Consider the following 15,481-nt stretch of genomic DNA (forward strand, 5'->3'; position numbering starts at 1 on the left):
ATAAAACTGTAATGAAAAAAAAACTATTTTTTATACAATTTCTTTTACTTACTATAACTATAAACCTTTAAATCAGAAGATAATACAAATTTAAACACACTTAAATCTACATTTTTCTGTATGTTGCAATAACAACAATATCAACTGAACTAATATTCAATCAATAAAGAAATTATATTAAATTTTATCCATGTGTAAATATGAAATGAAAACAAAAATTGAACATGTTTTATTTTTTTGGTTGGACCATAACTTATGTAGTGTAAAACGTTATATAATAATTTCTTGTAATGCAGAGTGTTTATCCAAAATTTTTAGTCTCCAACGGCAAAAGCATGAACAGGTCTAGGAGATGAATATGCAAAATGAGAACTTTGAGATTGCATAATTGTACACATAAAATATTCACTCCCTGCTATTTTTTTTTGGTCTAAGAGCCCTATTATCCAGACGTCACATCTGTTTCAAGAGGGAGAAAAGCTCCCTGTTTTCCCTATTGTTCACAAGACTCGAAACCCATCCCTTAAACCCTTTGGCATGAATCCCCACCCATTGACTCTTATGAAACTCGCAATTATATAGTGGTTGGTGATTCAACTATGTTTGCCATGTTCAAGTTCCCTATTACCACAAGCGATCCTAACATCATTGATCAGTGATTCTTGAACCTCCAGCCCAGCTTCTTTCATTCCATACAGAAGCTTAATGGCCTGAATACACAACTTATTATGCACATAACCCATGATCATGGCGTTCCAACAAGCTATGTTTCTTTCATCACCCGCAACTTTAAATGCCTTCTCAGCATCTCTCACCAATCCGCATTTCCCATACATGTCGATCAACCCGCATTGAACGAAAGCTTCACATTCCAACCCAAGCTTGATAGCAATGGCGTGAACCTGTCGACCCGACATCCCTTCGTCATCCATCCCGGCACATGCCTTTAGAACACTTGAAAAGGTGAAGCTGTTTTTCTTAATACCCTGTCTGCCCATCTCAGTAAAATCATCAAACACCGTATGGAATTGATTTTCCCTGCAACTATTAACCATTTTCGCTGTCCATGTCACAGTGTTACGCCGTGAGGATTGATTACAGACAACGTTGGCATCATCTAGGCACTTGAAGTTTCCATAGAAGTTGATTAAGGAGCCGGATAAAGCCAAATCATCGATGACACCCAACTTGAGTAACTGTCCATGAACCTGCTTCCCTAACTCCATATTCTTTGTCAAAACGCATGATTTGAGAAGGCATGTAATGATCCAAGCGGGGAATTTGAACAAACTACTATAACGTTCCATAAGCACGAAGTAAGAAATGGCCTGTTCGGAATCACCAGCTTGGAGACACGCAACAATCATGATAGCCCAAGAGTTGAAATCCCTTAGAAACATTTGATCGAACACCTGACGTGCAATCTCCAAGTGACCGCAGGAGACATGCATGAGGAGGAGGCGGTTAAGCAAAGGCAAGGAAAGCTTGATACGTCTGTGTCTGATGTGGTTATGTAACTGGAGAGCCCTAACGGAATGGCGGGAGAGGGTGCATTCTTTGATAAGGGAGGCGTAGATATCAGGGGGGATGGGAACGGAAAGGCTATCCATTAAGCGCAAGATATCGGAGGTAGTGCCAGTACCAGGGTTGCTGGAAATGGGTTTGGCGGTGGGAGTTTTGGGGCATTGTTTTAGAAATCGTGGGGGCAATTGAATCTGGCGTTCGGTTTTGAGGGAAAACTTGTTGGAAGGGAGGAGATTAGGGAGAGCGGGCGATACTACATCCATTGTCTCATCTGTTTCACTAATTCAACCTAGGAGGATACTAACATCCCTCATAAATCACATGAATGAAGGATTTCTTTTCCCGTCTATATGAAGCATTGAAAAATATTTATCTCCATTATTATTTTTTTCAATTTTCAATTTTCATGCAACTTTTATATGATCTATCAAAATCTCACTCATTGTAAGTAATTTATTATTTTTATTATTATATTTTAATGTTAATTGTCGACACCATTTTTTCAAAATCAAAAAAATTTAGTTATCGACTTATTAAAAATAAAAATGGGAGTCGCCACTGATCTTTTATTAAGGTGTGATCGGTTCACCATTAAAAAATAAATTTAGATCTGCGAGATTTGAGAAAATAGGCCCGGGAGTCGGTTACGCATGAGGAAGGGTTAGCATCCTCGCGACGCCCACAATTGGTACCGAGTTGATTGTTTAATGTCTTAGGGTCAATATTTGAAAAGATTTTAAAATGCAATTCTTTTAAGATTTAAAATTCGAATGAAATGAATTGGATGACAAGACTCATTTATTTCGAGGAGATAAATTGCCACACTCAATAAGTTAGAGTACGACAGTTCAATCTTCGAAATTAGGTATATCCTTTAAAACCTTTTTTTAAAACTCGCGTGTTTTAATTTGAGAGGGACATCTGGTTATTTGAGTCAAATGGTAAGTTAAAACCCAGTAAGTTAGGGTTTAAATTCCCAAGATTCATAAACACCAAATATTACCCTTATCCTAAAAATCGAGGTAACAAAATGTCATATCTAGTAAGTTAGGATCTAACATTTTGAAATCTTAAGAATTTTATTTTAACAATTGGATGGTTTTAATAAAATAAGCACATAGCTATTTAAATTCATTAAAAGAAATTGTGACCCAATAAGTTAGGGTACAAATTCCATCAAAAATTATGAATGCTAGGCCTTTTTAATGTAAAATTGAAATAAAAAAAATGAAAAGTTTTAAAAGAAATATATATGATGTACATGATATACAATAATTCAAACTTAGACTACAAAAATAGACAATTAAGCAATAAATAAACATAAATCAAGTGGCAACCATAACCTTTCTCACATGATACATAAACTTAAAACAAACTTGACATGGAACAATCAACAACATTGCAAAACAATATTTTGAAATGAATTTACAGCAAATAATATACATTCATTTATTCTACCTAAATAATATACCACATAAATATCATATACAAAAAAATATATAAATGTTATGTGAAAAAAAAAGGAAAGAAGGAAAAAAGGAATAAATATAAAAAAAAAACTACATGATAATAAAACAAATTTGAGATACATATGAAAATTCACTAAAAGGGCTTGAAGATATTGATTTATTTTCCTTCTAAAAGAATACTTGGTAATCTATACATGTAAAAAAAATAACATTATATAAAAAGTATTATCACATAATATTTGATATGCAAAAGATTTAAAAGGTAAATACAAAACATTAGAATATGTAAGTTATATCCAATCTACAAATATATATACTGATAAATGATAAATTAAATGTTAACATACTAAAATTTAAAGAACACATGGTGAATATAAAGCTAATGTATGATAACTTTAAATAATAGAATTTATAACTTAAATGATAATACTATATTTTAAATTATACTAATAATAAGTTTAAAAACAATATTAAATTTAAACATTAAAATAATGTTAAAAATACCTACGTCAAAATAATATTTAAATATGTCAAACAATTAATATATAAAAATAAATTTCAACCAGAATAAGAATGAACTAAATCGTTAATCGACTCAAATTTAAGGGACCAAAATGGCAAATAAACGCAGAGATAAATAATCAAAGCCAAACACGGGAAATGACACCGTTTAAATATGGGTCAAAATGGAATCAAGACCAAACATGTGGTACAAATTAAAAAATTACACAAAATCAAGTCGAAACAACACGAAAAGAAGGGGGACTTGTCGCACAAATAGACCAATAACCCAAGTGCGCGGATCCTACCCTCAGGTTGGGTCACCACGCGGGTCTCGGCCCTAGACGATTCCGTTTTTCAACGTCCCCGAACGCTCTACTAACCTAATCAGCAGCCCTCCCCCTTTTTATTTTCGAAACGAAAGTTAAAAAAAAGAAAAAAAACCCTAAGCCCCCCTTTCATGCGCTGCACGACAGATCATCGCCCCCTTTTCGGAGACTCCTCGAACCTTGCCCCCAAGCTCCGATGACGATGGAGAAAGAGCAACGGTTCAGTCGCGAGGTATGTCTCTTTCCTTTTTGTTTTTTCTTTCAAAGACAATCGATAGATAAAAAATAAAAGAAAAGAAAGAAAGAAAAAACTGCGAAAGAAAAAAGAGATCCGGAAATCACCTTTTGGTGTTTTTGTATTCCGATTGCGAAAAAAATCCAGGTTGTAGCCTATTCTCAGTCTTTTATAGTGTCTATTTTACAAAATATAATGACAAAATCAAAAATAAATCACCCCGTTCTGCCCCTTTTCATTTTCTCTCTCTGTTCCTTTTTGTGTGCTGTTGGAGTCTGCTGTGTTGCTGGTTTGTGCGTCTCTTGCAGGTACGGAGTGCAGGGTCTAGGATGTGGCATGTACGGGTGGGCGTGGCCGCGTGCGTACGGAGGCCCGTGCAAGTGGTGCTACGTGCGTAGGAAGTGGCTCGGGGAAGGCGGCGGTTGAAGACCCCAGAAACCCTAGGGTTTCTGCTTGTTTCAGTTTTGGGTTAGGGGTATCGGGCCATTGTAATTGGGCCGTTTGGGTTTAGGCTAGTTGGGCTATCAGGTGTTCAGACTAGAATTTAGGTTTGCATTGGGCCATTTATAAATGGGTTTGGTTTGTATTTCGGGTCTTGGTATATTATTATTATTTTTGGTAAACTGATCTGAGCCAATTGTAAATAGACTGTTTTTTTGACTTAATTTTATTTATTACTTTCTTTGGTTTTTTTTATTTGATTTTTTTTCTTATTCTGAATGGGCCCCGGGCAAATTGAGCATATTACATTAATAATACGTTCTAATGTTGCTGAATAAATGAAAATAGTGTATGAATCTAAGTTTTGCGTGTTAACTATAATACAATCAAAATATTTTTTAAATACAAGTTAATATCATGAAAATAATTATTACATGCATTAATGGATTATTTTAAATGAAAATTAAGCTCAAATGACTTTAAAACATCAAATGAGAGCCTAAAATAAAAAAAAATTGGAGCTAAGTCTTGATACTTGAGATCAATGTATCAACATATGATTTCATGTCTCAAGACTTAAACGCCATGTCTTGAGACTTGCCTCTCATGAAACAAACTTTAACTATTTCTTCGAATGTCTTGAGACTTGCCTCTCATGAAACAAACTTTAACTATTCCTTCGAATGTCTTGAGACTTACATATAGAAATGCATGCTAAGTTTAAGTTGTTCATTTTGTCTCGAGACATATCCGTCATATCTCAAGACATAAACTCATTATTGCAAAAAAAACAAAGCAAAATATCATGCAATCATTCCCCAAAAAAGTATCTAAACTTGTTAGGCACTATACCAAAATAATACCAGCAAGTTTAACATACTAAAACCAGGCTAAAGCACACAAATTCATACTAAAACACATGTTAAATCAAAATTTAGCCATATAAGTAATTTGAAGATACTAAAACAAATATATAGTTCCCTTAAATTTCTCGAACACATAAATGAAAAAAAAGAGTGTACCATAAGTATCAATAGTGCACATGACATATGTCACAATGTTAAAAACTACTTGTAACCTAGATATATGTCAAAATCTATAATAAAACAAAAGATTTTATGAAAAAAAAAATTGAGACTTTAAAAATGATATTACTCGACTCCAGAAATCACACTCAAACCATCTCAAACCTAAACACAAATCCACACATTAAACTTTCCTTTAAACTTAATGATGCTCAACGAATTACTAAATTAAAAGCATGCTAATACATCACATAAACATACATTGAATCCTCATCGAATGTATAATGGAAATTTCAAGCATCATACCATATTGCCACACAATTAGCTCAAACAAATCCTCGTCATTTTCAAATAGCAAAACTAAGGCACTTTCAACAATATCAACATATAGCATCACCATATAACAATTTCTTTTATTGAAATAATTAATTAAATTGTATTAACAATGCCTTATTGATTGAATATGATAACGTAGTTCAAATTCATGGATATTTCTCCTAATACTCTAATAATCGATATGTGATACAATAACAATACTCCAATGTATATAGAATACATTTTAACTAATTAAACACTTCAAAAATGCACGCAAATGCCAAATACAAAACTCTTTGCTGCCTTTAACAAACCTATTTATACACAAATATTTAATTTTAATTTTAACTTTTTAAATCCAAATACATCCATATTAAATCTCATCACATAATATTCAATTTCAATACAACATTAAGTAATCTCATCTTTACAAATATTTTTAACCTTTTCCCACCCCATCCCAAACGAGCCTAAAAACAACTATTTAAAATTGCGTTCTAATACATATAGAGAAGCGGCAAGAGAGACAAAAGGAAATAACGTCATTTTGCCTTTGGGAGCAGCGAAGGAAGAAGCGGTGGCGATAATTTTTAGCAGCTCTTTCAGCCTTCTCCATAAACCAATCTTCCCCTGCTTCATACCCTTTTCTTTTAACAGGTAAACTATCCAAATTCCACTTTCTTCTTATTTATTTATTTATTTTAATATTCTATGCCTTCATCAGATTTCTGGGTTCAACTTGATTTGGGATTTTTTTTCGTAACAAAATAATCTTTTTGTATGAGAATTATGTTCACTTTCATGGATTTGAGTTTTATTCTTGTTAGATTAATGCTTTTCCTTGAATTAATTGTGTTGAACCTTGGAGTTTAATGTTTAATTAGTAAGGCAATTTGGCTGAACTTTCGTCTTCATTTCTTTTTGAAGAATCCCGCCATTTCCATTAACGTTTCCTAATCTAGGCATTGTTTCCCCATTTTTCTGTGATCTAATTTCAATTTGGAATCCATCATTTTTCCCATCAATGTTAAAAGGTTCATGTCTACTTAACATAAATGGAGTGGCAAAAGACTTGTGTTCAGGTATTCCGCACTGGTCTCGGTTCGATCCCTGGACAATCTTTGCCCCTATCCCTTTATAAAAAAAGGTTACAGAGTTCATTTGTTGTTCTGGAAATTACAATTGAAAAGAAAAGGCCTAAAAATGAAAGAGAACAATCAACAAATTTAAAAAATTTCCTATATCCCTTGTATAATTAGTTTTTTTTTGCATATCAGCGAAATTTTCAAAAATGGGTGGTAGTGACATTGATTTCTCTTGGCATTGCAGTGTTGGCAAAACAATTTGATTGTCTTATTTCACTTGCAGTTTAGCTGGTGCAGTATCATTCTTTAGGGTTTTTTTCTGCATATTGGCAGGGTTTATGAAAATGGGTAGTAACACTGATTTCTCTTGTATTCGAATGGTATACAACATGATTGTAGTGTTGGCAAAACAATTTGACACTCTCATTCCTCTTGCAGTTTAGCTGGTGCATTATCATTCATTCATGAGTCTGTTAATTGATTAGATTTTCCTTCTTGGTTTTGTAGATATTTAGTTTTGTAAATCAGTTTGGTGTTTACTGTGGTTTACATTACATTGTTTTGGTGGTTTAGACTGCTGTCGGCACTTGGATAATTCCTGCTTAGAACAAAAGGTATTTTTGTTATTCAAGTTGGCACTTACTGATCGAAGCTTCTGAATAACTGCCAAGCTCAAAAAGCGGAGATGAATTCTGAGGATAAAACTCTTGTTGAAATCATAGATGAGAATAAACAGATTGACCTTGCTAAGTATATAAACTATGTCAGTGCCCCTCAAGCTGGAGCCATAGCAACATTTTCAGGCACAACGCGCGACACTTTTGAAGGCAAAACTGTAGTGGAGCTAAGATATGAAGCATATGTACCGATGGCAATTCGAAACCTCAAGTCTATCTGTTCCTCAGCTAGATCCTCCTGGGATCTCCATTCTATAGCAGTTGCCCACCGTGTAGGCTCGGTTCCGGTAGGAGAAATAAGTGTGTTCATTGCTGTATCAGCTACTCATCGTGCTGATGCCCTAGACGCCTGTAAGTTTTTGATCGCTGAGTTAAAAGGCATCTGTTCCAATATGGAAGAAGGAGGTTTATTCTAATGGAGAGGTTTGGAAGGAGAATACGGAGTTTCTGGAGCGGAGGTTCAAACATGGCAAGGATGGCAGCTGCTGCAGAAGGAAGATCAAGACCGAGGCAAGTGATATAAAGGGATGTTGCAAACCCAAGGTGAAGGAGGAGGATGCAGCAGATATTAGCACCAGCTAAAGCTTAATTGACGATAAGTGAGATTTGCTGTTCACTTGATCTTCAGTTTTCCAAATGTGTGGAAATTTTGGAAAGTAGATACTGAATATCTCGCAGATAGTTTCAATGATTCTAAATCCCTTTGGACGAAAGATACTTACAATATTGAATCAGGATCAGCTATTACTACAAAGTATTGGGTCGTGTTTTTTTTTTTTTTAAGTTGTAAATAAAAAAATGAATAAAATCGAATACATTTAGATAGCAATCAAACCAAGATAAGAATAAATTTTCAGTTTTTTCAATTTGTTTAACCAGCCCTAGAAATGGTACATCTAGACCCCAATGAACTAAGCGAGGTGGATGAAGTCCCAGACACAAGGACTACTTGTCATTTCAGCGAATCCAATTTTAATTTATATGCTTTTCAAATCTAAAATTCTAATTCTAGAGCACATTTAAATCAATTATGTTAAATTCTAGCAATATTTCACTAAATTAAATCTACAGTAATATATAATAATATAATAATATAAGGTAAATATTAAGAAAATTTTAAGTTGTCCGTATATATAATTTTAATAAATGAAAAAAATATAAAAATATAAAATTTTAAATAAAAGAATATAAATATTTAAAAAAAATTAAAAATAATATTGACTGGGTCTAAAATAGACTTGGTTAGTTATTTATAAATATGTGTAAGATTGAACAAAATTTTACACTCATATTTCAGGTCAGGCTTAAAAAGCATAAAATAAATTAATAGTATACTTAAACTTGACCTGGTCCAAAAACACTTTTTACTTAATAAAAGAAAATATCTATTTTTCTTAAGAAAAAAAATGCAGCAGTATTTGAAGGCTATAAAATTAGAGTTTTTTTGACTGATAATTGATCCATAATTTATTTATTTGTGTATGTGGGACATTCATAGAAGAGGGGAGAGTGTAGCTGTGCCTGTGCCGGTGCTTTACTGCTGACTAAAAATGGTGAAGGGATAGGGAAGATACGGAGAGGGATTGATTCCTCCTTAAAACTCTTTTAATTCCCACACTGCTTTTGAAGCGTATATGGAGGGCACGCTTCTATCCAAGGGTTCCATATCTGAAATTCTACTTTGCCGGTTTGATTAATTCAAAATCTAATGGCTCTCAATGGCTATGTTTAGCCGTTACGGGTGTCTTGTACGGGCATCGGGCCGATTTGAGTTGGAAAGGTGAATTTGTTGCTAAATATTGAGCTTTCCTCTCATGATTTTATTTTAGTTACATTGTATAAATCATACAAAGCCGCTAAACTGATCATAAAATATGGTATGTGAAACTAATTTTAGTTCAAATATCTTTGTCCAAAATATTATATGCGACCGTACTTTACATAGTGCCTTGTAATATAATTTACCACTTTTCAATCTAATTAAATTTATATTTGGTAGAGTTTCGTACCGCATTTTATAGTTTATATTATTACTAAACAATGGATTTTTTACTCTCTCTGGAGAAGTTTTTAAAATGCCATTCATTTAGAGCAAGCAAACCCCTCAACACATTTGGTATTGTCTCCCAAATCAATCGAGAGCCCGAGTATCTTATATAAGCTACTTGAAGAGGCGATAGGTTTAACAACATGAGAGTGCCTCATCAAGTGTCTGAAGAAGTCATGTATAACCACCCACCAAAAAATCTCAACATTTACGCTTGATGAGATTTGAATCTTTGCCCTAGAACCTAAACTTAGTTAGGTAAGGAATGAAGAACCTGCAAACCATTGAATTTTAACTCACAACAAAACCATCTATGTTAAGACTGTAATTTTTCTTAAGTTCGTTTTAATCCAAAGTTCTATTCAATGCGCAATTTTCTAAAACATCCTCGCCATTCAAGGCAGGTAAAGTTTATCATAGGGATGTTGGATTGGCTCACCATAATTTTAGTGAAAGGGACCTCACCTTCAACAAAGTTTGACCACAACATTTTTGTTAGGCTCATCATAGCTTATTGAAGCCTCTTTGTTGGCAAAAGTTCTATTCTGCCATTCACGTTTACAACACTTACAATACGTCAAAAGAAAATTATTAGGCTTCTTTATTTTTCCTAATAAGATTAACTCAGCTCATCCTTAGCAACTCACAGTCACACTTCCTCGCATGTTACTAATCCACTAATCAAAACCTCGCCTAAGGTCATCTTCCTTAAAGTCGTTAAGGCTCTTATCTTATAAACAATAGTTCCAAACCTTCTCCATTGTCATCGATTCTTCTATTTTCAATGGGAGATCCCATCTCTAATAAGTATGTTGGACTTTTTCGAACATATTTTTTAGGTTGAGAATCTTGCCACAACGTCGCTACTTGGGATATACCATCTAATTGGGAATTTGAGCTCTTTTTTGAACTTGTGCTTATTAAAAATGTCCTTGTGCTTATCAAGGCGGAGATTGCTCATCGTATTGCTTAGTATTTGTTGCTTGCCTTTTATGAGGGGTAAAATACATCGTACCTGGCAAGTGCTCAATAGTAGAAATTTTAAGCCTATAGATATTTATGAAGGAACTGAAAATTAAAGGCTTGCCTCTCTTATGGTAGTCTATGAAAAATCACACCAATGACCACCAAAAAAAGCCTACTAATTGGCTATGGGCAATACTGTACTCATTTAATGCCTTTACAAAGAATGGATGCATAGGAAGGTGGAAGCCTTGTTGGAAAAAAATGATTCAAAAGCGGTTTTCTTGCACGAAGAAAAAAATAAAAATTTTAAAAACAAAAATAGTTTGTGATATTTATAGCAACAAACTTTTTCCAAAAAGTATTTGTGCTTTGTGCAAGACGGATCCTTGACGCCCCCAACTTTTAATCAAATGACCTCCGCTACTCTCTTACCATGAATTGCTTCGAGCACGGGCTCGAACAATTACGAATAAAAAACAGAACTAGAAATAATTTTCTTGCTATCAATAGGAAAGTAAATTTCTCTCTTATAGAAACTGGTAGAATTGTTATTCTCGAAAATATAATTTATACTTAGAAATAAGTTTTGACTATTTTCAAGCATAATAATATCTCAAAGTTATGTGTTTAACCCTACCGATGTCATCTATTTATAGGGAGAGGAAGTGAAACCCTAGTTGAATTAGTAGAATACAATTAATGCCTATTTAATAGAAAAACAATTCCCTAGTTGAACAAGGAGAGAGAGAGAGGGGCGTTTAACCCTAGTTATTCTACTAGGATTGCCGCCTCTCATGTTTAATATTAGGGGTTTTAGGCCTCTCTTGTATCAAGTCCAATTATATGTGCTTATTGAACTTTTAACCCAGTACTTTATAATTTAATCCAACCTAATACATGTTTTTCTATTTCCAAAATAGACATTATTTATTAAATTAAATTAAATTAAATTAATTTTTCCATTAAATAATTTTCTCAACCAATTCTAATTCTATTAAAATCATGATAACTTTATCGTAAAAGAATATATGCGAAAGTATATTTAATTTCTACATAAAACGGATTCACGGCGACTAATTGATTTAATTACATTTTTAAACTTCAATTAATTAAATAATAATTCAAAAAGCTTAAATTAACTCTGAGGTCATTTCCATACTTAGTGAAAAACCACATTCATTTCTGAATGTAACCCATTTCTCTAATTATATCAATTCCATCAATTTCTGTTCATTTGATTCAACATGCAATTTATTTCTGGTTTCAACGAGTTAGCGGAGAGACCGATTGGACATATGTGATTAGGGCTCAAATGATTTATAATTAAGTTCCAACTTTTCACCTATTAATTATAAACTCATTTAGTCATGAAGTCAGTCCACTATAGTATCGTGACTGAGCTCTCCCTACTAACATACCATTAAGAAAGCTACTCGATCAGCGCTCGTCCAATGACCTTGTCATAAGTTTGTTACCGTCATAGGATATCCTTAATCTCTTTAGGATAAATTCGCTCTTCCAATATTATCTTATTTTATCTCATAGTAACCATTACATCTTCCTTCGTGTCTCATAGTAACCATTACATCTTCCTTCATGAAAAGTCAATTATTATCAAATGGTAATTAAGTCATTCATCATAAAGACGAAAGACTCGTAACCACGTTTACTTTTCATCTATCATGTAATTTCAATAAGAGGATATCATTTACCCATGTCTTGGGCTATGAGTTACACTATTGTGAATGGTGCTACATACTTGTCAAACTAAGCCTTATTTGATAATATGTTTTGATATAACAAATTAAAGTGTTTTTGAATAAAAGTTAAGTTGAACAAATTGATAAATTCAAGTTGAAATGGTTTAAATCAAATCAAATATTTCCAATTATGTTTTAACTATTTTCAAACAAGTTAGTATTGCTCCAGCACAAAAAGTATCCAAGTATCGATAATTTTCAAGATATCGATACCCATTCTAAAATGATACCAAATTGACATCCTGTTTTCAATTTTCACAAAAAGTATCGATATCTTTACAAAAAGTATCGATAAATTACCTTAGGTATCGTTGTAAACTTAATTTAACGGTCACTGAATCAGACATTAAATGCTAATAGTATCGATACTCGTAGAAAAATTATCAATACCTTTTGTTGCAGGTGAATTTAATGATCTGATATTTTCATCTCAATGGCTCTATTCATTCTCACAACAACCACAACAGTTGAAAATCAATTAGAGGGTATTCTAAAGGTCTTACAAGACAAGAGACATGTGAAAAGCTTAAAGATCAATAAAAACAACCTAAGAGCTTAGTTCTTTCATAGCTTTTCTTGTAAAGACTTGTGAGCTTTCATTGTATTCATTTAGCTCAAGTGTGCTTCTTTGTATTAGTGCTTAATTGGCAAACATTCTAATTTTGTAAGGATTACTTCTTATTTTGCTTATTTGTTCTCTTTGAGAGAGGGTTAATTCTTAAGGTTTGGGTAGAAACCTTAAGGGAATGCAATCTTAAGATTTTGGGGCATAAATCTTAAGAGAGTTGTAAGGTTAAACCTTATCCTCAAAGGTTACCAAATTAGTAAATTTGGAGAAAATCCTTAGTTGTGGAGAGCTAAGGTAGTAGAGCGGGTAATTGGGGTTGAACTACTACAAATCCTTACATTGCTTCCACCACAATTTCTCAAAGGCCAATTCAACTTCCCTATTGGCGATTTCGAGTTGATCCTTTCGAGCTAACAACTGTAGAATTTGTATATGTAAAACCCCTAACTCGTATCCGTCTCCAGAATAGGGTTATGGAGCATTACTAGAGTTTACATTTCAAAACTATCAAAAATATAAACCATTTACTTCACAACATCAATCATAGAAAATTCCATCAATAACATACATATTGTCCCTTATACGAGCCATCGAGACCCTAAAAATACATTAGAAACAAATCGAGACTAAATTGGAAACATTTAGAATTTTTCGAGAAAATATGAAAAATTTCAAACTGCAAGGGTTACACGGCCGTGTGACTCACATGGCTGAGATACACGCCCGTGTCTCAGGCCATGTGGGCATTCAAAATAGGGACACACGGTTGTGTTCCAGTCCGTGTTCGTGCTTGTCTAACTCTTTAACTTGGGTCATACGGCCAAGACACACGCCCGTGTGCCAGACCATGTAACTCTCGAAATGCAACCTTTAAAAACCTACAGGGGACATACGGTCATGTCACATACACACGGTTGCGACACACGCCCGTGTCTCTAGCCATGTGGACGAAAAATAGGCCATTTACAAGCCAATTTTCTCACCCAATCATGCATACACCTACAACCAATTTTCCACATATAATCAAGCATCTCAAAGTGCACCAAACCATGCAATAACAAGCTATCCAAATAAAGTATATGTTCATACAACCAATATGCCCAAAATACACCTCAATCACAACAATTAAACATGTATAACCATATGCATAGTTTAGCCAAAACTTACCATTTTGTTCACATATCGAATTCACATCCAAATGTACCAAATTTACCATTTAACAATTAGCATGAATATTCATATATGACAACTACATTTTTTTATACCAATATAATTTCCATCATAAGACCACATACATATATCAACATATCAACCATTCAAAGTACCAAATCTGCAAGCCAAAACATAATGGCTAAAACATCAACCAAAACACCTATACATGTGCATATTTAACCACTTATTACTTAACCTGTTTTCATGCCAAAACATGACATAATTGATACATAACAACCATACCAATTTTGGTCATTTCAAAACATACACCAATTTGACCATATTAACCACAAGCAACAAGCTATCAATAGTACCTTAAGTACCTCAAATCCAAGGCAACATTTCATGCCATAATCATCAACCAAAATGACATATATATACCAAACTCATCAATTAAACATTAGACATAGTCCACCTATACATGCCTATTATATTGTATATACTATTTTTGATGCAATTTGATAAGGAGATCGATTGTAATTGATCTAGTCATTTAACAAGTCTCGAACTCATATATATTTGAAAAAGCTTGTATAGGTATAGGTTTTGTATTGAGAGTTATTAGCACTTATTTGTTTATCGAGGAGTCTATTATTGTGAGTGCATTGAGAGTGTAAACAAGTTTTTACTTGGTTTACAACCTAAGTTCCAGATTTTTAAGTACAAAAGTGATGTTGATATACAGAGGAGTGATAGAACTTATATCATTTGTTGTATTGGGTTGAAAGAGAGTAAATTTATTCACTGAGTTAAACTCCATAAACGTAAAGAAATTAAACTGTATAAGCAACTTCTTGTGTTCTTACATTATTATTCTTCTCGTAGTGCCATTTCCTGTGGATACCACAACCACCACTTTCATTCAAGCATTGATTTCTTAGCAATTAGCAGCGGTAGGTTTCAAATATATATAATCTTTTACTCACATTGTGAGTGTCACACTTTTTAATGTTTTATTATTCAATATTAATATATTATGTATAGTTATCAATTAAATGTACATACTTCAATTTATATTTTAATATTATTGATAATCTTAGAAAACTAGTTTGACTAAATGGGTTCTATAAAAAAAATATGTTCTATAAAAGGAAAATTATCCTATCTCTAGATTTTAGAATTTATAAACGAGATAAAAAAATATGACAAATATTTTGTGTAGTAAAAGTAAAATTAAAAAAATTAAATACATAAATAAATAAAAAAGAAAAATCTACTATACCTGCTCATCAGTAAAAACGTGGCAGCATATGAGGAGACGCATTTTTCATTCTGTCAAAATTTAAATGCCAATTGTATAAAAAAAATCATTTCTAAAAATAAAAAT

The 15,481-nt window shown here is 33.0% G+C and overlaps 1 protein-coding gene, 1 long non-coding RNA gene and 1 pseudogene across 2 annotated transcripts; 2 read left to right on the plus strand and 1 right to left on the minus strand.

Annotated features, from left to right (window-relative positions):
• Positions 1-593: 593 nt before the first annotated feature.
• LOC107956065 (pentatricopeptide repeat-containing protein At1g31790) lies at positions 594-1,787 on the minus strand. Its single transcript, XM_016891815.2, has one exon. The coding sequence runs from the start codon at positions 1,785-1,787 to the stop codon at positions 594-596; it is 1,194 nt and encodes a 397-aa protein (XP_016747304.2).
• A 1,728-nt stretch (positions 1,788-3,515) lies between these two features.
• LOC107954339 (uncharacterized) lies at positions 3,516-4,754 on the plus strand. Its single transcript, XR_001699505.2, has 2 exons — positions 3,516-4,055; positions 4,367-4,754. It is a non-coding gene; the product is annotated as an uncharacterized lncRNA (long non-coding RNA).
• Positions 4,755-6,350: 1,596 nt separating this feature from the next.
• On the plus strand, positions 6,351-8,355 carry LOC107954337 (molybdopterin synthase catalytic subunit-like; annotated as a pseudogene).
• The last annotated feature ends 7,126 nt before the right edge of the window (positions 8,356-15,481 follow it).

Source organism: Gossypium hirsutum, chromosome D07 (assembly GCF_007990345.1).
Source record: "Gossypium hirsutum isolate 1008001.06 chromosome D07, Gossypium_hirsutum_v2.1, whole genome shotgun sequence".
NCBI classification, from domain to species: Eukaryota; Viridiplantae; Streptophyta; class Magnoliopsida; order Malvales; family Malvaceae; genus Gossypium; species Gossypium hirsutum.

Coding starts and splice junctions, on each gene's coding strand:
- LOC107956065 (XM_016891815.2), bottom strand. CDS start 1,787: ATGGATGTAGTATCGCCCGCTCTCCCTAATCTCCTCCCTTCCAACAAG.